At 35.2% G+C, this 25,254-nt stretch overlaps 2 protein-coding genes across 3 annotated transcripts; one reads left to right on the top strand and one right to left on the bottom strand.

The window, feature by feature from the left end:
* Positions 1 to 352: 352 nt before the first annotated feature.
* On the top strand, positions 353 to 15,389 carry LOC110787284 (ubiquitin-like modifier-activating enzyme 5). The gene is made up of 14 exons (XM_021991883.2): positions 353 to 739; positions 2,963 to 3,031; positions 3,127 to 3,240; positions 9,919 to 10,047; positions 10,283 to 10,351; positions 11,063 to 11,215; positions 11,337 to 11,373; positions 13,091 to 13,173; positions 13,318 to 13,392; positions 13,919 to 13,993; positions 14,304 to 14,390; positions 14,496 to 14,611; positions 14,792 to 14,838; positions 15,028 to 15,389. The coding sequence occupies exons 1-14, from the start codon at positions 650 to 652 to the stop codon at positions 15,174 to 15,176; spliced, it is 1,293 nt and encodes a 430-aa protein (XP_021847575.1). The 5' UTR covers positions 353 to 649; the 3' UTR covers positions 15,177 to 15,389.
* A 171-nt stretch (positions 15,390 to 15,560) lies between these two features.
* On the bottom strand, positions 15,561 to 19,211 carry LOC110787266 (uncharacterized). 2 transcript variants are annotated; one of them, XM_021991856.2, is made up of 9 exons: positions 18,888 to 19,206; positions 18,400 to 18,475; positions 17,881 to 17,920; positions 17,704 to 17,762; positions 17,583 to 17,620; positions 17,419 to 17,482; positions 17,213 to 17,266; positions 16,327 to 16,428; positions 15,561 to 15,837 (listed from the first exon to the last, which is right to left on the bottom strand). In XM_021991856.2, exons 1-9 carry the CDS (start codon positions 19,085 to 19,087, stop codon positions 15,781 to 15,783), a joined length of 690 nt encoding a protein of 229 aa, XP_021847548.2. In that variant the 5' UTR covers positions 19,088 to 19,206; the 3' UTR covers positions 15,561 to 15,780. The 2 variants fall into 2 exon arrangements, with proteins under 2 accessions (XP_021847548.2, XP_021847549.2); XM_021991857.2 differs by lacking the exon at positions 16,327 to 16,428 and having other exon boundaries at positions 18,888 to 19,211.
* Positions 19,212 to 25,254: the final 6,043 nt, after the last annotated feature.

The raw sequence follows: 25,254 nt of genomic DNA, 5'->3' as shown, positions 1-25,254 counted from the left end.
CTATTCGTTTATAACTTAACAAAATTTAACTCTACACCTTACAAACTCATTAAAAACCTTTCGGTTTATATCCGATATTATTTTAGTGAATTCACATTGAGTACTCCGTATTAATTTGAGTTTTGATTTATCAAGAATAAAGTTAAGATATGTCAAATTCTGTTGATTTTAATGTGTTGTGAAGTGTAACAGAGTTGTTGCTTGTCAATTTACCATATAACAAAACTAAGTCATAAACTTAGGCTAATCAAAGCTAATCTCGTCTACACGCTTACATCATTGCCCTGTCTTTACCAATTGTCTATTGATTTAATGGTGATTGAAGTTGAACTTGGTAGGGAGGACTCGTGTTCGATCCCCTGCAACAACGATTGGGAGGAGACCGAAACCTATCCACTCAAAACTCACCCCGAATCCGGATTAGCCCTAAGTATGAACCGAGTCCTAACACCAAAAAAATAAAAAAAAATAAATCATTTACGGAGGCTGAGCTCCGGGAAAAAAGAATAAAAAAAAAAAAAAAAAACACACACACTCAGGGGTCACAGCTTGAAAAAGGACTTGAGTCAACCAAATCAACCCAACTGAGAAATCCTCAGTCCGATTCCCGGCGTCGAGATTTGGACATTTTCGAAACAATTACAGCATCATGGAGGCTGAGCTCAAAGAGATTCTTAGCGATGTCGACGCTCTCAAACGATCTTCTATAGATCCATCTCTTCATAATTCGATCGATCAGGTATATACGGAGTATTTCTTTAACTTCAATTTGTCATTTTTACCCCAATTTTGTTGAAATAATCCACAATTTCACTGGATTATTGTTCTCTGGCCAATGCATTATCGAAACGATTGTTGTATGTGTTGCGAATTAATACCATAAAAGAATAATGTTGCAACAGTATTCTCACTAGGATTTCCAACAGTATGATTGTATTTTTCGACGGAATGTTGCGTTCTCCAAGATTTGGTACCTTAATTGCATAATGTATTTACTGGATTTCGCTGATCTTAGGTCAATTGAGTGTTTCATGCTCTTCTGAATTAGTTTTTTGATCTCAAAAGAAGAAATGCAGTATTGGAAATGTAAAAGTGTATATAAAGTTATGTTTTGCTTATACTTCTTATGAAATCTTACATGCAATTGCCGCTGCAGTGATCTAATTGAGCTTTAACTAATTAATTGTGTGGCTGTTCTGAATTTTGAGATGTTGAACAATGGAAAATGTATTTGAAGTGCCTAGTTCGTCATCATCTTCGAATGTGCCTTTTCAAATTCTGTAGTAGTGAATAACTGAAGCAAGAGTTGTTTCTGAGGAATGTATTCCCTTCCTTATTATTTTTTAATAGCTGTGTACGTTACAACAGCATCATTATTGTCCCTTCGTTCGTTGGAGGTGGGGGCGGGGGTGCAGTAGTGAATAAGTAGAACAACAGTTGTTTGTAAGGAATGCTAGCTTTCCTGAATTTTACCATACTGTATCACTACTGCCCCTTGTGGGAGGTTTGGGGGGGGTGGGGGGTGGAGATGTTCAAATGTTCAATCATAAATGACAGTTATTGTTAAGTTTTGAGGGACTGAGGGGTATATTGATGTCGCTTTTATGCTCGCCAATTTTTTTTTTTGTGATGTTCGACATGCCTATGTGGTGTTCTAACCATTTCTATTTGGAGGACCGAAGCTTTTGAATTCACAAAATAATCACCACGTCATGTGTATAGTCCACTGCATGACTCTTGTTTGGAGGAAAAAAGTTACACCGTAAATTAATTGTTAAACGAAGACATGGGGATGCAATGCTAAATATCCGTGTTTGTTTGTTATGCGGAATGGTAAAATTGTCCAAAATACATCATTTATCACACGAGTTGTACCTCTGTATGATATTTCTCCTAAAGTAAGGCAATCATTTAGTTATATGGAGTACTCTAATCTTTTACTTACATCACATTCCCCTATTGTCTTGGCTGTTGAAGAGTTTTGATACCGTGAAATTGCCACATGGTCTATATTCAATTTAACTGCCATCGAGGAGAAGATTTTCATAACCTTTTAGACTTGGACGCATGAGATGCTTCATGGTAGCTAGATAAGGGTTCCGTTTGGTTAGATGGAAAACTCAATTCTAAACTAGTTTCCTTTTGTTTATTTCATTACAAGAAAAGTCATAGAGAAAAGAAATGAAAGGGTGAGGATTGATGGGAGGAGAAGAAAAGGGAGATGAGGAAGAGGGAGAAAAATGTGTTTCCCTTCCCTTCAAAAGGAAAATGTTTCCACCTTGAGAGAGATATATTCCGTTGTGGGAAAAACTGTTTTCCGTCTCTTTACAAACTGAAAAAAGGGAAATGGGAAAATTATTTTCCTGGAAAACATTTTACAACCAACCAGACACTCCCTAGATGACCCATATGACAATTTGATGTGTTAAAAGCCTACCATTTTCAATCGTGAAGGGAAAGCGAGATGGCTGTTTTTCTTCTTCCTGCGAAGCGAAGATCATTCGTAAGGAAAGTGAGTATTCCACTTACAAGGCCTACTGCCTTGTTTATGAAGAAAACCCGCGGGAGGAACTTTTTTTGGGAGCCAGTGATGTGTTAAGTTATTAAGTGTATTTGTGTACGTTCTAAAATGCAAAACAAGTTACTCAAGTTAGCATTTCCGTTAAGATTTCGGGCAACACCGTTATGTTAATTTTAACATATGATTTCCACAAAAGGTTACAATACGTCAAAAACACACCTAACAGGATATATTGTTAAATAATATGCAGGGTGCCCATGTTAAATGTAACTTGTTTTGGTAAACACCCTTGATTGGAAAGACATTGGCTGATTTACTAGTCGATTATAAACATGAAGCGATACATTTGACGGGGTTTCTAGGATTCTAAGAAATAATATTGCTAACTGCTTTTTCACCATCTTTTGTTTTCCTTTACCCGCTTTTTTTTTTAATTTGCAGTTGCGACTTCGAGTGGAGCATCTTGCTAGCCTTGCAGAGTCAGCACCAGTCCAGCGTTCCAAAGTCAAGGTCACCTTCTTTTTGTTGATTGTAGTTGCAGCATTACATTAACACTGTATCTGACAGTCAGATTACTGATACATGTGTTGACCTGCTTGTAACAGGATATGAGTGCAGAGGTTATAGATAGCAATCCCTACAGTCGACTAATGGCACTTCAGAGAATGGGCATCGTCGCTAATTATGAAAGAATACGGGAATTCTCAGTTGCAATTGTTGTAAGTGATTGACTCTTCCCATTCTTTTCCTTGTTGTTTCAATTGCTGATTTTGGTTAGAGAAAAAATATAATAAGTTAAAGAACATTAAGTTTTAAAAGAAAAAACTACACACACAAACAAATTACGTATATGTTTAAATATGTAGGAAAAAGATAAAGAAGAATAATAAATGTGAAACGAAAATTTAAAACTTACTTCGAATAACTTTTTTCTTGAATTAAGACCGGCAACAATAGATACAATCTTGAATGTACTAACACCTCTATGGAAAACTTGTGTCCCTCTTTTTAGTAATAATAGCACTTGTGTACTCTTTTTGAAAAGGTGGTGGCTTGAATTGTGGCACTTTGGAAATTGATAATCAAATTCTTATATACCCCATTCGTTCATTTTTATTCTTTACGTATTCCATATTTCCGTTTTGGGGTTCCATTTTAATCTTTTCATTTGGAATATTTCCTTTTATATTATAATATAAATGCCCCTAATATTCAGTCAAAAATCGTATCAAGTGATTATATTAACCAATCAATTTTATTGGGGCATTAAATCTCCAACAATTTCTCATTGGGGCATTAAGTTTCTATCACTTTCTCAATGTCAAATTATGGATAAATGTGAAAGCAATATTATTTTATGTGATTTACATTGTTTAAATAAATAAAATAAAAATCTTTGCCCATATTAATTATTGTTAAATCGCGCGCATGATACCAAACGTAAAGAATAAAAAGGGATAGAGGGAGTAGCATTTTGAGTCATTTAAAATTGTGACGTCTTAGTCATCTTCCATACTTGGCCACCTATTATTGCTTTTCTCATTTGTCCATTTCTTTGGGAAAAGATTTTTCAATACGATCATCTCCTTTAGAAAAGAATCAAGTCTCTTTTGTCCGGTCATCGAAAATTTTGACTACCAGTGTAGCTAGTTGAACGAAATACGACTCTTCCCTGGTATTGAATATTAGGAGGTGAAGGTCTAGGGAAGACTTATTGTGAAGTTTATTAATATCAGAAGTTAAGGATTTAAGGATTCATCTAAGTTTGTTCTAAGATAGTGATATTTTAATGAGTTTTTCACCATCATATTGTTCAAATTCTGATTCTGATTCTGATTCATAGTCTGTTTTGTCTGGACATGTTTATCTAAACAGGCTATTCCTTTTGAAATTGTTGGTAAGTTCTCAAGGATTTGTGATATCTTTTGTAAAAGACCATCTCGTGCAGACATATTGGCTTCTGTCTATGAAATTTTCTAGATTTAAAGTGGGTTGTAATATGTTAGAGAAAACAAAGACTAGGTTCTGGAAGAGAATCAAACTTTGTAGATATTGAATCAATTTGAGTAGTTATTTTTTAAAACAAGTTTATTAGACTAGTCATTTTGACGTATTTTACGAATATCGTAGGACGGCAATCAGGATGTATGATAACTCATACAGTTAAGTCTGGGTGGTTTAAGTTGATAGTGCACAACTGGTTATTAACTTATTTTGTGACAGTAGTGTGCCTTTATGGTTGAAAGGGAAATTCTATAGGATGGCAATCAAATCGGCATTACTGTGTAGGTCCGAATGTTAGGGCATTTAGGAAGAGGCATGTTAAGAAGATGCGTGAAGCAGAGATGCACATGATGAGATGGATGTCTGTGTCGGTCCTATATACCCGAACTGAAGTTGGAGCCGCTAGATAAGACAAGGGAGAACCGGCTATGCATGCGAGACGTAGTCTAAAGGATGCACCGGTAAGGACTAAGGAAGGTGGAGAATAGTCGAGGGAGGCCGGAGATGGCTTAGATTGAGGGAGTTAAGAATGATATAAATTGGGTTTGCCAGAGCATGCAACACTGGATAGAAGCGAACGAAAAAAGATCTTTGTGAATGACAACAAGAGATAAGTTCTTAAATACTTGGTTCATGCACTGTACCCCCACCCCGTCCGTTTGGGATAGGTTTTTGTTGTTGTTGTATGAAGATTTTTAGCGGCCTTTGGTAGGATATACTACTTCTCTACCTCTCTTAAAGGGAGACGTGGTTACCTGAGGTACACATACTAAGGAGGGGTACTAAATGCAGGTGGAAGTTTCTTAAGAGGGTGTTTGTTTTGTGGGAATTGGAGCATGGGAATGGGAAATGAGAGAGTGGGAATTAAAACCCCCATGTTTGTTTTGTGGGAATGGGAAATGAAGTTGAGATTGGGGATGGGAAATGGAGGGATCAATTCCCTTGTTTTAATTCCCATGGGGAGGGCAAAGAATTGAGATGGGGATTAAAATAGAAATAAAATGACCAATTTTCCATTAATGAAACAAAAAGGGAATAATATTGTAAAGGGTGTTTTGGGAATTTGATCTTTTATTCCCACTCTATTCCCATCCCTAAACAAACAAAGGAAATGTAATATTTTCTTGAATTCCCGATCAACAATTCCCAATCCATATTCTACCTTCTATTCCCCAAATTCTCATTCTCAGTTATCAAATGCCCCTTAAATGCAGAACAACATAATATCATTTAAATTTTTATTTTTCTAAATTGCCCTTCTTTTATACGAAACTAAAGACATCATGATGAACTACAACTACTACACAATGAAAATTAAAATCATTTACAATACATAATATTATTGCTAGTTGAATCTTTTCTTTGCGCAAGATATTGATGGAATTAACACAAATTGTATCGCCGAAATGAATTTGAAACCACAAACTACCTATAAGGATCTGGTGCCTTTGACAAAAACTCGAGAATAAGTATTGGAAACTGTTACCACCCATCGGAAGCTTTACCCACAACCGTTGGTCGTCTGCCGTAAGCAACATGACCTGAAACCCCTTTTAAACCTCCGGAAGGAATTCTTGGAGCCCCTATTCAACCTTCGGTAGAATTTCTCGAAGCGCTTTATCAACTTCCGGAACCCTTTACATCGTATTACAAAATCTATACTAATATTTTAAAACACAATGTTTGCATAAGGTGATGCTCCGTGTCATCTCTTTTATATTATTTTATTTTGTTGTTAAATCACCATTTATATTCATCCTTTTAACTTCTCCCTAATTAGATATTCATTTTATTTCAAAATTAATTTTATTTGTTTCACATTCTAAGTTTAATTTCATTATACTTCAATTGCTTCACTTTTTATTATTTCAAAGTTTGTGTATCCTACTTTATATTACATAAACGATGTAACCAAATTTTTAAATTAAGAAACTCGTGCATCGCACGGGGTAAAAACTAGTTTTAATAAGAAAACAAAATTTGACAAAATGATTTGAACAAAATCACATACCTTAGCAAGGAGAGAAACAAGGGGGAAACAACAATGGAAACATCAAAAGAGGTGTAAAAAGAATAGAGAGCAAAGAGCAGTGAAGGAAATAGGGAGGGTATGAAGCGTGAAGATCTGGGAGAACAAGAAAAGGGCCATTTAATTATAAAGGGCATTTTGGTCTTAATATAATTTAGGTCTTTAAACCATCCTACATTTAGGTGTTTTTGTACTGGATTTAGTACTTGCGATATTGAAGATAAAAGGGGATGGGCAAACGTCATTGTTGTATTGTCAATCACTGTTCATTTCGTGTAAAGGGTAGTTCGTACATTAATTTTATGGTAATGAATAAAGGTTTAAAATACCATATGTTGATGTATATTTGGAAGAAGCCATCTAAAGAATGGAATATCGATAGATAATCGTTTCATGTCATTATGGCACTCTTCTTTAAGGTATTCTTGCCTTGATTAATCAAAGGCTGAAAACCATTCTATTTTATCTGCACTCGCTAGAAAATTTATGTATTGGTTGAGGTATTTATTGCCGGAAACAAATGTTGCAATATCATAAAATGGGAACAAGATAGGCGGATATTTTATTAGTGTAGGGCTGTGACGTGTTTGAAACATCGTCTTAGAAGCAAAATTCGCAGTTTCGCACCGAGGCACCGACTATGGTGCAATCATAAGTGGTGTTGCCCCCAAGATCACAAAAATCATTCGAATTGTGTACTCAAATAAGAAGGATTTTCGAACTCATTTCATGCTAGTAAATTACTCCATCTGTCCCATAATAGTCGTTACACTTATCTTTGCACAAAGTTTTAGGTGATAAGTGGTTGTTTGGTTATCAATTGTTATTTTATTGAAAAAGTAGATATGATAGGAGTTAGTGGGGTATTTTTTTAATTGAATGAGAGAGGGTGTGGGGACAAAAAAAAATTAGTGAGAAGAGAGAGACAATATAATAATTGTGGGGTCATTCCTAATTTAGAAGTGTAACAACTAATCTGGGACGGACGAAAAAGGAAAGTGTAACAACTAATCTGGGACGGAGGGAGTATTTTTTGGGGAGAAGAAGAGAGCAGATAGATTTATGTGTCTTTATAAGAACATCAAAAGTCTCCTTGTAAAGTCAAGATACAAATCGTAACTGATCAACCTCTAAACAAATTTTGGTAGTAACATTAATTTCTCCTATCATTTGAATCAGTTGGTGACATAGGCGGAGAATACTATTAAACAGGTTCAAGAATTATAGTTTTAGAATATACTATAAAGGAAGGATCACTATATGAGTTTTTTTTTTCAAGAAATAAATCAAGAACTTTTTTTCAAATTTTTATGAATATTTTTCTGAAGGGGTGGATGGTGTTTCTCTCAGTGAATTAAATTGTTGAAGAATTAGACCCATCTCTAATTTGTGAAATTTCCCTTCTGGATATATTATGAGTATGAGGCTGGATACATTATGAGATTGAGCCTTAAAAGACCATTTCGTATTTCAAAATTGGAGTAAGTTTAAATTTTAGGTTAGCCATTTTGGTCTCCATCAAAGTCTGCGTTGAATCCTTTACAAACTAACAGATGTAAACAAATAGCGCGCCCTTCCACTAAAATAGGTTGGAACGCCTATATAGCTAATCTATGAAGAGTAGGTGCTCTATTTAATACTTCCTCCGTTCCACAATAGATGCATCATTTCTCATTTGCGCACTATTCATCAATTAACTTTGACAACCTTTCTTTCACTGTTGTGTAAGAAAAAATATAGTCAAGTGAGATCTTGTTAAATTCGTATTAATGCAAGGATTCCAAATATCAACTTTTTATAATTTTTACTTATACTCATTTAGAGATATTAATGTTCAAATAAGCGCGTTGGCATACGTGCAATGAGAAATGATGCATCTATTGTGGAACGGAGGAAGTAGTACAGGATGCCCTTGCATAACTTGCCCTTGCATAACTTCCTGCAGTATTTTCCATACAATTTATGCTGAAGATGACTAAGATATTACAATTCAAAGAATCAAAATGTTACATACTCCCTCCGGTTTTATTGTTTTTTTATTTTTATTTTTTATGTACCCAACTATGTAGACTCTTGTTTTTAGAAGAGGTGAGTGGGTGTAAGAAAAATGTGGAAAAAGTAAGAGAGAGGTAGTAAATTAATGAGTCATAATGCGGGCGTGTAAGAAAAAGGTGGGTAAAGTAAGTGAAAGATGATGAAATGTGTAATTATTGTGAGGAAAATGGGGTAAGATGGTAAAATATGTGCCAAAAATAGAATAAAGTAGAATTGAGTAGAACAAAAATAAAACACCCATTTTTGGAAAGTGGGTAGTACATATAGAAAAACAGAGAGTTAAAATTTTGTTAGCAAATTTATAATTGGCTCCAATTGAAGAGCACGGCTACCTTTTTCAGAGAGAATACTCAAGTGTTGTGCCACTGCTTTAGAGAAATTATGTTAATTTTTCCGATAAAAGGGGCATAAATTTCCTCGTTAGTCTTAGAAGGCAAAGTGAATAGCATTGTAATATACTTGTACGTTCAAAATCAAAATAGTCTATTTCCTCAATTCTTGAATACAAGAATTCTTTTATCCAAAGTAAGTTTTAAATTTCGTTTCAAATTTATTGTTCTTCCTCATTTCTCAATATCAGTATCACGCATTTCTTTCTTAATTAAAGAAGTTCTTACTTGTTTAGTTTCTCTGTCGTAATGTCGTATTTATGAACCTGGGAAAGATCCTAGATCTTGATTTGTATTTATTAGTGTGTTTGTGTATTATAATACTACCTCCGTCTTTGAGTTAGTTACATTTACTATTTGCCAAAAGATTAAGGAGAATAGGAGAGAGAGTATAGAAAGTGGACTGTGTAAGAAAAAATAGGTGAGACAGTATTGTAAGTGGGTTTTATGTAATATGGAATAGGAAAAAGAGTGTTACAAATGGGGTTGTGTAAGAAAAAGTAAGAAAGAGAGTGTTGTGTGTGGGTAGGTCTAGTAGGGAGGGTTAAGAATGAAGAGACTCTTTAATAAAATGGATGAGAACGAAAAGTGTAACCAACTTTTAAAGGAACAAAAGTAGTATGATAGCTACATGCATATTTTCACAGGTAATGTTAATTTGCTTTGCTAACTGGCGAACTCAAGGCTCCAACCTTGTTATTAAGATTAGTGCTACTCCTCACCTTTGATTATAACAAGTCATTTTCATTTACACACATTATTTAACTGATACGTCTGATAGTTCATGTAATTAAAGTGAATTATTTGCCCATTTACTCATCTTCCCCTCATCATCTTCCTTTTACGAATAACTACTAACTGTATCTAATTTAATAGGTTAATATTGAAAGTTTTCCTACGATTTTACATTGTCAATTCAGGGTATAGGCGGAGTTGGAAGTGTTGCAGCTGAGATGCTCACCAGATGTGGCATAGGTCGGCTTTTGCTTTATGATTATGATACAGTCGAATTGGCTAATATGAACAGGCTGTTTTTCCGTCCTGAGCAGGTCTACTTCATATCTACTTGAATTCTCTTATAAATAATGTTTTTAAAAGAGCTGAATTATTTATGCTCCATATACCAATACTCTCTGTTGTAACTTTTCTACTTTATGCTGCGCACTGTAAAACATAGGAGTCGTGCTGACTTCAAATTAGTTGTACGGACTTCATTTTTTTGAGCTATGTAACGATCTACACCACTTCTAAGATCAATTAACATGATTAGATGTATGTTTACAGGTTGGTATGACAAAGACTGATGCTGCTGTCCAAACTCTATCAGATATAAATCCTGATGTTGTACTTGAGGCAAGTGTTTAAGCTGTTGTCCAAGCTGTTAATTCCTCCTGCTATCTGCGTGGGAATTTCCTGATCTAGTCATCCTCCGAAATTTGAGTGATTGTGTGAAAATGCAAGCTTTTTTGAGAACTTGAAACTCTGGTATTGGGGACTAATAAAGAGCGGAGATGTTCACCGTAATTTGCCTGTAGCAGTATATGTGGAAGTGGTTATTTTAGTAAAAAGCTATTTGTTATTCTAGTCCTTTTCTCTCCTCTAATCTTACAACTATTGTTTTATTTATAAAAGCTTGATAAAATATTTCTTTAGGAGCTACAACTTTGATGAGCTATCTTATTGTTGCTCAGGTTTTCCTTCATTGATATATTAATTTTGAAAATTTTGAATTGTAACTTATTACGTAAAATTGTAAACCATGAATGTTGACGCCTTTGTTTCAATAGTAGCCATTGGTTGTCGAATGCAGCTCTTGGGACTTATCTTAAACCTTTATCAACTCTCAGAATATAGTTTAGACTACCTTAATGGCATAGAGGATTCCTTGATTTTGGCATCACCATTCCATCAACTATAAATAAATAATAAGTAAATGCAAAAGATGATTAAAAGATTGGATGTAGAGGCTCCTCAATTTAGCTGCCAGGGAAAATATTAGTTTCTTTTCCTTCTCTTTTTTACTTTGTTTATTGTCTCAGCTAATATTTTTTTCCTTGTTTTCAGAGCTATACAATGAACGTTACAACAGTGGAAGGCTTTGATACTTTTATGTCCAGTTTGAAAAAGAAAACATTTCGCTCACATAAAGAAGGTTGTGGGGTGGATCTTGTTTTGAGTTGTGTAGACAATTATGAAGCCAGAATGGTAGTCAATCAGGTTGGATTTGTCATAATCATGCACTTCATCTGTTTTCTTAAGCTATTTGATGTTGGATCCTGCATTCAAATTGTTCAACTTTAATCTGAAATTCTGACTTAGAAATACTTTTTTTATGTAGGCATGCAATGAATTGAATCAAACATGGATGGAGTCTGGTGAGAAACACGTTCTTTGTGATAAACGTCACGTACTTGTGTAACCTCCGTTTTTAATCAGTTTTGGTGACTAGGTGCAACGTGCAACCGTCACAATTTATTAAGTACCACCTCTTGCATCTTACATGGTGGCCATAGTGCATTGGTTGATAATTGTTACTACTGTATGTCTTTATGTTCCTGAGTTATGTGAAACCTTCTTTTTTCATTGATGAATTTGTTTAAGATTTGAAATTTACCCTCCCTTTTGTTGCCTTGAAGCAGCAAAATATATTACTAGTTTAGTGGAGCTGAGCATTGGTTGATCCCGAGCATCTGGTGTTTTGTTTTCGTCTTTCACCTATGTATTATCTATAACTGAATTCAAAGTTGAATCTCTCTTTTTGTACTGGGACTTCGTGGGCTCTTAAAATAGGGGCTTATTGAGGCATCTGACTTCTTTTTTCTTCTTTTTTTTTTAGTTTATTTCTGTGGTCTATCTCAAAAGAGAATGTGGGGATATATCTGAAGAGTGAACTCTGACTTTGTGCGACGGGGATAATATTTATTATTGTTAACTGAGGAATATTTTAATTCGACTAAAAAATAGACATTCAGTTATTCATATAAATACTATTGTCCGCACATGGATATCTTGACCAAAGTGAATTATGGCCAACTTGTTTTTGGGTTGTTTGTACTGTTTTCCTTCTTCATTGGAAGTGTTAGTATTTCTAGAACATTAAGAACTGTTCCCTACCAAATATAAGGTGTAATAGCGAGTTAGCTATTCAAACCAATATATTGGAGAGATCACACCTGAATAGTGTGAATGTTCCAATTAACTGTTTGATGACAGATAAGAAAGTTCGTTTTGATAGTGACAACAGTCCTCAGGGATTCATGAAATGTAAGTAAACTTTGGGTATATTGAGGTAAAAATGCCATTCAACTGAATCCATGATGATTTCTCCCCATTAAAAGAAACCTAGAACCTAATGAAGAGGTTGGTATAAAATATTGTACCTGTATACAGTGTATTGTTGACCTGAAAAGGGAAACAAATTATTAGTTAGTACAATAGACCCAAACTTGGAATAGAAAGAAGAAGAAATAAAAAAAGTCATGGTGTTATTTGATTTTCTGTTTCAAGAACATTTTATAAGGGATATTATCGGATTACCACTTTTTTCTCTGTGAACTGTAATGAACTAGCCTAATATGAAGTGGTAGTTTAGTTATTGCATAGTTAGTGAGGAGTAAGATAGTCCACTATAAATAAGGGAATATAGGCATAGAGAAAGCATCCAGAAAAAATGAGTTGTTATCTTAGTGTTGTTTAGCATTTTAGAGTGAAGCAAGACACTCGAAAGCTTGTATCTATCAATCCATTGTTCTGTTTTCCATTATCAACAATCAGATCTCTTTGATCTTCCTTTAATTTATGTCCAGTTATTTTAATTCATAACATGAATGCAGAGTAGCATAGTGATCTTTATAGTTTTAGTAATTTAGTCATAGGAAATGCAAGAGGGGTCATGGGAAACACCCTACTAGAGGTGGTAAAAGTGTAGAAGAGGGATGACTTTGGAATTTCCTGCTTATAAAAGTAAATTAGTTTCTCAAACTCTTGATTGTGAAGCAATTTTAATTAATACAGTGACTTGGTGATGACGGGTATGGCATATAACTTCATAACAAACACCGGGAATGTCATATGAAGTTTTTTTGTGTGCAGGTGTCTCTGAGGATGCCGTCTCTGGTCATATACAATTATTAATTCCAGGAGAAACAGCTTGTTTTGCATGTGTTCCCCCCCTGGTAGGCTCAATGGTTAATTGATTACATCAGGCATGAACAATCCAACTAGCAATTGATAGGATGTATATGTTTATGATAAAAGAATGATTTTTTGAATGAGAACCAAACAACCACTGCAAGTATGTGATTTTGGGTACCTTGCAGGTAGTGGCGTCAGGAGTTGATGAGCGTACACTTAAACGTGAAGGTGTCTGTGCTGCCTCTCTCCCAACTACAATGGTAGGTAGTTAAATTTTCTGAATATAAACAATCCTTAATTTTCTTTATCTTTTAGAATATAAGATTAACAATTTAACATACTGTTTTCATACCGGATTTATGCTTTTCTGTTTGCCTAATCCTACATCATGCTCTGCGCCCTTCATATGTTCGGTTGCAATTTCCTTTTAGTTGAAACGTTACTATTTTTGGTTAATTTTCACTATTAAAATTATTCTCTTCTTATCCCCCCTTCGCTTTTGCCCAATCTACTACCTAAGTGGGGACCAAAAGGTCCTAGACCCACTATCCCTTTTCTTAATCCTCACGAGTCATGCCCATACATACGTTTGTTACTATTAGAAAACAGAGGAAGTACAGGCTAAGTGCAGTGGCTGTCTTTTCAGATAGAAAACATTTTAACAAACCAGTTTTGTTGGTGCTGTATGAGGATCTTATGCGCATCAACCTTGTTAATGATATAATGGGCATTTGCAGTATTTTGTATTGATATGTTCTCTATGTTTCCGTTCGATTGTTTATCTAGGGGGTTGTTGCTGGACTTCTTGTTCAAAATACACTTAAATATCTTCTGCAGTTTGGACAAGTTTCACGATACCTGGTAAGTCTCACGATACTTCCTGCGCTATGAACTGTGGCCCTCCGTTTCTCACTTCTTTTCTCTATTGTTTGCTTTTAAATGTATCAATATACAAGACTACATTCAAATTTCCAAAGCTTTTGTTGTTCTCCTGGTTGAATACTCGCATAAAAAAAATTCTAGATCTGAATAAACTTCTCAAATCTTTGCTGCCCCTTTCCTTTCATTCTCTGTCTATACATTAAAACCTGGCCGACTTATTGGTATAAGTTATAACAAGGAATCTACTTTTATTGTGTAACTTCAATTCTGCTCTGTTCCTTCATTTTAGGGATATAATGCTTTGAAAGACTACTTCCCAACTATGGAGATGAAACCAAACACACAATGTTCAAATAATGCCTGCCTGGAGAGACAGGTATAGCATCAGAGATGGAAACATTCTGCACTACAAGAACAAGATATTTTGGACCAATTTCTTTAGCTTGTGGTTTTCTCACTAGATTTGTCCTCTGTCATGCAGGCAGAATACATGTTGGCAAAACCTGCCAGAGATGCTGCTGCCAAAGCCAAGTTGGAGGCAGAAGCATTAGTAGTCGAGGAAATCCCACTTCATGATGATAATGAATGGAATATCAGGTACTTCTACAAAATCATTAATTGGAAACACTATGTTCTTCTCTGACGCAGACGCAGACACAGATTAGGATAAATTAGGACAAAACTTGGTGCTATTAATCTTTTCATCCACTGTATGAACAGTGTCCAAAATTCACGTATACTTGTTTTCGTTTACCATCTGATATTTCTTGCTTTCAGTGTTGGTGATGATATCGAGCTTGAAGAATCGGCAACACCAAGTACAGGTAATTTTGTCAATTTGCCAAGACAGATCTGTTCTTTTATGTTGAAGGATGTGATTTCGGTGTTGTCTTATTGTGCGCATGCTAAGTATTGACAATAAATACGTAGTGCATTTTATGTCGAGGTCTATAATCCTTGGTAACAAAATTTCAGATCTATACTCCCATTTTCTGACATGAAACTACTTTCAGATGTCCTTCCTGAGGGTCTTGTACACGAGCTCCCTGCTGCCGATGAATACAAACACGCATCTTCATTGGAGCAAGATACTCAAGATGCTAACTCAGCTGATGACCTTGACGAGCTCCGGAGACAACTTGAGGCCCTTAATGCAGTATAGGAAGTCTAAAGTTAAATACGGTCATTACAAAATATGCTTAACCCTGTTTGTTATGTACAAAGATTTTTGGGCACAATTTTGATAATATTTGCTCTATGTAGATTGGTAACTGTGCACAGATTTGTCTCATAGACTTTATGTCCTAAATGGGGGCTGTTGTTTCACTGACCATAGAGAACCTCAGAAGCTACTCAATCTACATAAATTGGATTACTTGTCTCTTAATAGGAGTTAAAATGACTTCACAATAAGATGAGATATATTTTAATGCTTGATGTATTATGAAATCATGTGTCTTGATCCCTTTGTATAAGATCACATCACCAATGTCATAGCAATTCTGTCTTCGGTAAGTGGAAGAAATGCGAAAAGAAATCATGCGTGTGACATGTGAAAAAGCTGAATTTGTACTTATATGTAGATTTCCGAAGATAACAATTTCAAGTAGTCTAATTAGAAGTAAAAGTTTGGTGGAAGTAGTCAGGGAGATTAAAAAGCAGGCAATCTCTTGCGAGCTGACTAGCACTAGTCGTAACATTGACACACTACTTTAAAAAAGGTACAAGAACAAGTTACAAAACCAGCAACAACATCAAACAACTGCTTAGGGTTCTTCAAATTTGATGTTGATCTGGTCCATCTGTGGCTGATGTTTCCTGACCTGCAGTAGAAGCCAAACAGCCAGTAAGAAACTCGATCACGACTTAATTACCATCTCCTTTCTGGATGAGATCTTTCCAGTGATACAAGTATGAAGAGCATATTCACAAGTTGATCAATATGATTTCTTTAGATATCCCAATTGCTACTTGTTAAATTTGAGAGTTTTGTTAGCAAACAACAGCAGAATATTTGGTCTGTTATTGAACGAGATTTAGTCAGAGTTACCTCCTACATCAGATATATACAATCACAGCATGTCAGAATGGTAAGTATCATATTTGTTTTGTGTAAAGCAACAAACATCTAGAACTCCCCGAACCCCATATTGGTGACCTCATTTATATTTTAATAAAATACGATTTGCTCTAGTTATTTAGCTAGAGAAAGTCAGAAAGAGGAACCAATGGAAAAAAGAGGAAGAATGTGGTTTTAATGGAGTTAAAATTGTGCGCAAAAATTTATATTTCGAGTGGGAAGGGAAGCTTGCCTTTACACCAGCCATTGACAGTAGTTTGTGAGAAGCAATGTAACATTTGTCTGAATTTGGAAGCCTCTTCTCCACAAAGTAGATAACTTCAGAAACACCTGACTGTACACAATAAATGTGAGGAGCTGAGCACAGAACTGGGAATGACAGGGAATAGATGAACTAGTAGAAAGTAGTTGAGGTTTTAAACATGCATACATCTTCTTGGTCTTGAAAGCACAGAACTCAAATTTTTGAATCAACCAGCAGTTAATATCCAAACACTTTGTTTGGATAAGAGGAAATGGACAGAAAGGGAAGGAGGGGAAAGGGAGGGGAACAAGCTCCCTTGTTTGAATACAAGGTTGGAAGAAAGAAGGGGATGGAGAGGGAGGGATCCATTTTCCCTCTCTATTTAATAAAAATATCATTCCTCTAAAATTGGAGAGATTTTGAAGGAAAATGGAGCTCACTCTCCCCCTCCCCTCCCTCTCTTTCCCATCCCCTTCCTCCTCTTCCCCTCCCCTCCCCTTCCTTACCATTCTATCTTGTTAATTGTTATCCAAACACACAGTAAATGACATCTAAACAGGCTGGAAGATATGTATTATTAGCAAGACAATCCTTCAACTCAAAATTATTCTTGTGTCACAAGATCAGTCTAAATTCCTTTTATTTTTTCTTCCTACATCTCCATATCAACGTGTTAGCTGAAAAGATTTTCTCTCATCATTGCCAATAACCTTTTCTCACTCATGTTAGCATTTGCTTAAATTGCGCAGAATTTGGTTTGAGGACAACTGAATGCATGTACAATATTGCAGACTTGCAAACAAAGGTCATGCTATACATGTAAGAACTGATACATTTCAAAGTTGAAAACCAAAAGTGTGATCAAGAAAGCTACCTGAATAATTATTTTAGCACATTCGTTGCATGGGAACATCGTAACATAAAGTTTCTGCGGAGAAATCAAGAAACAAATCAGCTGCACTTGTTGGAAATGACATTATGTGTAAACTGGAAATGAAAACGTGGGATACGATTTGCTCTTAATAATTGGACAGGTATCATCTGATGTCATGATAACTATCAATAGGCTAGTTTCGTTACCTGTCCTGCAGCAGATGCATGGTTTGTGTTGAGAATTGCATTCACTTCAGCGTGACAAACATACCTGAAAGAAGATATGTCAGGAAGAGAGACTCAGCCATATTAACCACAACCCCAAAAATCAGAAAAAGTGATGAAAAAGATGAAGTTTTAACATCACTCACGGATACTTAGTCTCCAAAGGATCTTCACTTTTCGACTTCTGAAGTGCAAAGAAAGATTTGTAAATGATTTGTTAAGAACTTGGACAATTTATCAAACCTAGCTTCAAATCAAGAACCTAACCTTTGCCCATGGAAGCTTGTCATCAGAACAACCTCGTGGAAATCCATTATAGCCAATGCCTGACTAGATAGCATATTGCACATAGCTTATGAGTGATGAATATAAAACCCAAGCAATAGAAAACCTCTATTGTTATACTATTTAATATAAATAATGGGTTCTTGCAAAGAATCATACCAAGTATTACACCATTTTGGCTAACCAAGCAAGCACCAACCTATGGCAATAAAATTTGAACTTTCGTGATTAGCTTTGTGTCAATCATAATTCATCTTGTGAGTCATAACAATCAAACTATGAAACACTAACTTAACTCGACTAATCAACAATATGAGTAGCAACAATTAGTTATCCATAACATTTTAAAGTGAAAAAGAATCATTGCTCAAGCATAACCAATTAGTCAGCCATAACATTTTTAAGAGAATATGAATCACTCCTCAAGCAGAACTAGTAAGTCGGAATTACTCAGACAAAATAACATGACAAGCCACTAACAACCAATTAATCCGCCTTCAAATTTCTAAGCGAGTTCAAATCATTACACAAGAGTAATAATCTCATTAATTTTAACATGTTAAAATCCAACACAAGAATTAACACTCAACTAGAAGTAAATGACAATTTTATTACAAGTTTCACAAATCAAATCAAGCAAAAAAAACTATAAACCAGATGAAGAACAAGAGATTTGACCTGACGATTCGGGTCTTTGGAGCGCTGAGCAGAAAGGAAAGCAATGGCCATAAAATAATCATCCCAAGATAAGTACCTAATACCTCAAACACTTTTAGCTATGAATTTCAACAAGTTTTTTCACAAAATTCACGGACTATTTAATTAGAACAATCAACAGAAAAGTAATACTCTGCACTTGATTTACAGAATAATTAACATTTACCGACAATTGAAGCAACATGGTACTAATCTATTAACAGTAATCAATGCCGAAATGTTTATTCACAAGCAATGTCAATAGAACAGTCAACAGAAAAAGTAATACTGAATTAACAGATCAATATTCAAATAGTTTATCAACAAAAAATTGAACAAAAATGTAGAAATCTGTTAATAATACTAATCAATTTCAACAAGTTTATTAAACAATTTCATTAGAACAATCAGCAGAAAAAAGTACCACTGAATTTGATGTAAAGAAATTGAAAGTGGATCAGAGAGCTAACCCTTGGCGCTTGGAAGGATCGAAAGGAGAAGGAGGAGGAGAAGAAAGTGTGTGTCCGTTTGAATTAGGGGATTTGGAGGAAGATTTATGGCGGTGCCGCGGCTTAGGGTTGTTGTTGAAGAAAAAGCGGATAACAATGGCAGACGCAACAGCACCGATTAAAGTAGCTGATGAGATCAAAGTTGCATCTCTTGAGTTCATAGCTTCACCATTCACCAACAATGGAAATTGGAGAGAGAGAGGGGAGAATGTTGGCGGCAAATGGTGATGGTAAAGGAAAAGGGGGCGGGAAATATTATTCACTTAGAAAGTTAGAAGACAAGATGATGCGGTTATTCTTGTTGTTAGGTGGGGGCAAATTTTAGCCACAGCTGGTTGTACACTTGTACCCCATCCAAAATTGGCGTGATTTTGTGTTGTTTAAAATGAACATTAATATACTGGTATGTAAATGAACATTTACTACTCCGAATTTTGGAAATGAACATTTATTTATTTATTTGAAAATAGACATTACTATTTTGGAAATAAACATTTATTTATTTATTTGAACATGAACATTTATCTACTCATTCGAATATGAACGTTTATCTAAGTATTTGGCAATCCTCATTTATTCAACCAATTTAGAAATGAACACTTATCTACGGATTGTGAAATGAGTATTTACTAATTTTAAATTGAACATAGTTATTACATCACTATGTTATTACTTTGAACATATATTTACACATGTTGAGCAATTAAAACAAGTCAAATGACATATTTTACCAAAAAACTGAACATTTTAAGCATTACATATGTAAAATTGTACTTAAATTACAATATATTGGTAGAAATCATCCACTTATTTTTCTATATCTTCAATCTTGAATCTTGTTTTTGATGTAGTCCCGAGTTCTTATAATTTCGAATGTGTGTATGAAGTGTGATTTGAACAGAATATTTGACTTTCACGATTTCAATTTCCTCGTTGTTGTAGGCTGAAAATGAAAATAGTAAGTAAGTTGATATGATGATCACAACTAATTTAAAAATGAACATTTACTGATTTGAAAATGATGAGCATGCAAAGTAAACAAATAGGTTTTAAAAAAAAGAACAAGGGTTTAAAAGATGCTCAGTAATAGAATAAGAAAGAACAAAGAATACAAAAGATACGAACAAATAAAATAAAAAGTATGAACAATGTCATTCTGAGCATTAACTAGATGATTATTATGAACAAAAATTAAACAAAAAAGAACAAACAGTATAAAAAAGAACATAAAATTCCAGAGGAAAGAACAAACAGTAAAACAATTATGAACAATTTTATGATGATTTTTAAAAAAGCAACATGAAAGAACAAACAGTACAATAAGAAAAAACAAACAATACAAAAAGAAGAACAAACAATATAGGTGCTTGGAAAACATAAAAGACCAATGAAGAGCTTAATTTCATTATGAACATTAACCAGATAATTATTATGAACAAACAAATAAATAAGAAAGAACAAACAATTCAACAAAAAATAACATACAATATTAAAAAGAACATAAAATTCCAGACGAAAGAACAAACCATACAACAATTATGAACAATTTTATGATGAATTTAAAAAACAACATGAAAGAACAAACAACACAACAAGAAAGAACAAACAATACCAAAAGAAAGAACAAACCATACAGACGCTCTAAATCACATAAAAATTGATGTGTAAGAAAATGGAGAGAGAAAATGGAGATTCAGCAAGAAAATTTCTAAATCACATAAAAATTGATGTGCGCACAAACGTAGAACATAAAAGGAAAAATCTACTGAGTTATCAAAGACATTCTTGTAATCAACATATAAATTCAATAAAACAAACCATAAAAAGTAAGAAAATTAAAAGCAAAAAAAGGAGAAAAGAGTAACAAGTTTAGAGCTAGTGGCAACGACATCATTCTCGTGAAGGATAAGGGCGGCGCAAACGTAAGCGGATTCTCCGATTGACATTGTTATTCAAGATTAGACAAAAAATCACATACAAATGAGGAGAGAGAAACTTTTGGGGAGAGAGAGAAAAAAAAAAAGCTTTCTGATATTTGAAAAAATTATATGCAATTTTTTTTGTTAAAAAGAAAGCACGTGATGTAGCTTTTTTTTAAAAAAATAAATAAATTCCAGCCGCGCGTCGTTTGGGGGGTGGGGGGTACAACTACTAATGTCTGTACCCGGGTATAGCAGTTAGGGGTATGTTAGGTGGGGGAAATTGGTGAAAAAATGGGTCTACGTGTTTGGGCTGAGACCTGAGGTATATAAGGTTAGAGATAGGCATGGGTCGGGCCAATACAGGGTTGTCTAATACGAATTTAGTTCGACACGACACTTTGCATGGACATCAATTTTAGAAACTTGGCACGAGTATGACGAGTGGGCCCGCACGTTGACACACTTATTTTTTAAGCAATTAATAAAAATCTTTAAATAAGTAAGGGAGTCCGCTTGCACGACACGATCCGGTCAGCGCCACACTTAGGACAGGTCGTGCATGAACCTCATTTATAGAAGAGAGGCACGGGTCTATCACGACATGATTTTCCCTTGGCCCGTTCTAGGCATGGCATATTATCACATGCAGGGCCCCGCATGCCTGCCTCATGCACGAGCCTACACAACCCGACATGTACCCAACTCTACAAAAGACATACTCGACCTGTAATCAACAATGACTATATATGTATATCCGAGCATCTATCTCAAGTAATCGGCATTTGATTTGAACTTGATGGTAAATAGACATTTGATTTGACTCGTGAATTCCATGTTCAAACTCGAGTTGAACCCGATCCATGGAAAATTGCTACCCAAGTTGGGCCTTATAATTATAATTGTAAACATCCGAATCGATAATAACATTAAACTCCTTCAATAATTTGGTACGGCTTCCAAGTTCCAACTGATGCAACTCAATTATGAGCCTCCGAAACAAGATTCTACCTCAATTATTGATCGGAATCGAGTAAACTCAAATGGTCATTCAATTAATCAAAGTCGATTTGATACCTGAAAAGCAACCCGACTCGAGATAATTAAAGTCAATTTGATACATGAATTCAACTCAGACTCGAGATAATCCGATCCCTATTGAACTCAACTTGAAGTTATTTGTGTTCCATTTAGATCGCAATTTTGATGGTGCAGGCGTGTGCACGTAGCTCTAGGTGCACCGGGATCAAAACGACCAACATTAAACATAAAACGCGCGTTTTCATTAAATTCCCAGAAAAAGATCAATTCCCTTGAATAAAAGAACAATTACCTTGAACAAAAGAACATTAAAGGCTCTGTTCTTTTTAGCTATGTTTTTCGCGTTTTTATTTGATTCGCTGTTATTTTTGCGATATATATTCTTCTGGGTTTTATGTTTTGGATTCAAACTGTGAATAGGAGAGAGAAAGTAATGAAAATTCCCAAAAATTCGTTGATTTTTCTGCTTTAACATCAAATTAAATTGATTCTTCTTCTTCGAATCTGAATTCTGCAGCTGATAATTCAAAGAGAGCATGTATAGGTTGAATTTTGGCAAAAATCCCATCTGAGACCCATATAGGAACGGGTGATTCTGATTTCGGAATAGCGAGCTCGACGGTCCATGCAGAGGCATTGGCATGCGTAAAATGCATGGCTTGGGCGAATGGCATAACTTTTAATAATATTGTCATTTTTACAGATTCTTTTAATTTGGTTGTTATTTTGCAAGGTACTATAGTCCAGGATATACAATCGAAATGGACGACTAAGCGTCTTCAATCGTGTTGGGAGAACTTTCAATCATGTGTGGTCTAAAAGGTTGATAGAGAAGTAATCGAGGTAGTACATCAAAAAGCTCAAACGTACTAGATTAAGATTGGTGGATCGTCTACGGATGTTTGCTCCTTTAGTTTTTTTGTTTGTTTAATCTATTTTATGTCAAAACATATATATAAAAGGCAAGTATTCAACCAACAAAGAAAACTTAAATGAATTATTCATAGGTACTAGTGTATTTATATATAAATTTTTTGAAATTTGACAGGGAATGCCCCCCTAGGCCCCTAGGCCTAAAGGTTGCTTTGTCCCTGCCTGTGTTAGGGGACGACGTCTCATGATTAAGGGTAATGTATGAATGTTTGTTTCTATATATCTCAAGGTGTAGTATAGTTAGCCGGTGTTTGTATTTTTTTCCCATGTGTATTAAATAGGGAGGGGAGAAATAACAATGTTACCTTCAAATTCATTGTATTCCAGGCGTAAAATAAAGGGATCTGGTGTGCTTGTAATTTGCACATATCTCGAAGACAATAGACATATTTCATGTGCATGTTAGCATAGATTAGTTACATATAGGTTCCATTTAGAGCAATTTCTATTTCCATGTGTTTCTTTACTTGTTTTCTACGGAGAGCCCATCTCTCTCTATTTTCAAGCCAAGCTAAAGCGACACACCCGAATTAGGAAATTCTAATCCAAAAGAGATAAGGACTATGGGCATTAGAACCTATAGTAGCCCGAGTCCGCTTTAGTTTTCTCACTCATCACCATCATGGACTCATGAGGAGAAGAAGAGTAAGTGTTGAAATCAGCAGTACACAACAAAATACTAGGACACAAAGGTTTGGTTCTTAGCAACCATAAACGAAGCTACTAAGAAAGAGAATCAGATTACAGAGAATTGCTTAATGTTCAAGCTATTACAGAATTAATGAAGTAAACTAGCTAGAATAATAACAAGCAACATATATAGGTAATAAATGCTCTGCTATCATGACCAATCAGAGAGCTGGAATAAACTCATCAACCAATAATAAAACAATAGTGCTAACACCCATGCTGGCAGTGCAAGAGTACAACTCAGTAATTCAGTTAGAGGAGCTCCAATCTAGTGTGTGCTAGACCAGCTTGAGAATGTTGTGGCTGCACTTGTTGTAGCTGATCATAATGATGTCCAACAACCCCCTCAAGCTAGGAGTTGCAGTAGAAAGACTTAGATAGGAAATAAGATCATTAAACTGAGGAGATGGTAAGGCCTTAGTGAAGACATCAACAATTTGAGACTGAGTAGGCAGATAAGTAAGTTGCAGAAGACCTTCCATAACCTTTTCCCTATTAAAGTGACAATCGATCTCTATCTATTTAGTCTTTTCATGAAAGACAAGATTCTTACCAATATACATAGAAGATTGATTATCACAATGTAGGGTGACTGGCTTCAGATTAGTGACACCAAATCCTCCAATAACCTGACTAGCCAAGTAACCTCTGAAGCAGCAGTTGCCATAACTCTATACTCAGCTTCAGAGGAACTTTTTAAAAATGTTCCTTGCTTCTTGGACTTCCATAAAACATGTGAATCACTAAGAAGAAGAATGTAACACTTGATTGACTTCCTGGTGTTAGGACAAGCTGCCCAATCACTATCTGAAAAGGCTTGCAGGGTGAGAGAAGCATAAGCTTCAGCAATATACCTTGTCCTTCAGTATGAGAAACATATCTTAGAACATGAACAAGGGCTGTAACATGAGGTAATCTAGGCATGTGCATGAACTGACTGAGAATTTGTACAGTAAAGCAAAGATCTGGTCTGGTGTGAGTGAGAAAATTCAACTTCCGCACCAAGCATCTGTACAACTCTGGTTTGTCATACATCTCTCCCTCATCAACATAAAGTTTTTGTTGATAGGAAGTGGGGTAAGAGAGTATCAAAACCACAATAATCTAACAATGACTTAGTGAACTTCTTCTGAGTTAAAATCACCCCATCAGGCAGATATCCAATCTCAATTCCCAGAAAGTAACTCAAGATCCCAAGATATTTGATGTTGAACACAATATCTATATGCTTCTTCAAGGCTGTTATAGTAGGCAAGTGATTCCCTGTGAGAAAGATATCATCTACATAAACAGCAACTAAAGTAATATGCATCCCATCTTTCTTGATGAACAAGGAATAGTCATTCTTGGATTGTACAAAACCTTGTTTCTGCAGCGCGCTCATTGTGTAACTACGCAAACCATTGTCTGCTTGCCTGTTTTAGACCATACAAGGATTTAGTGAATTTGGTTCTCTGGGTTTGGAATACCTTCTGGCATTTTCATGTACACTTCTTCATGAAAATCTTCATGAAGGAAGACATTGTTCACATCCAACTGATAAATGATTCTGCATGTTAGCTGCTAATGCAATGATACATCTAACAGTAGCCATTTTCACTACAGGGGAGAAGGTCTCCTTAAAGTCTATTCCATATTTATGTGTATATCCTTGTGCAACCAGCCTGGCCTTGCATCTCTCAAGACTACCATCAGGCTTAAGTTTGACTTTGAATACCCATTTGCACCCAATTGGTTTCTTACCA

The sequence above is a fragment of the Spinacia oleracea genome, chromosome 5 (assembly GCF_020520425.1).
Source record: "Spinacia oleracea cultivar Varoflay chromosome 5, BTI_SOV_V1, whole genome shotgun sequence".
In the NCBI taxonomy this organism is placed as follows: Eukaryota; Viridiplantae; Streptophyta; class Magnoliopsida; order Caryophyllales; family Amaranthaceae; genus Spinacia; species Spinacia oleracea.
This window is presented reverse-complemented; position numbering and strand designations above follow the sequence as displayed.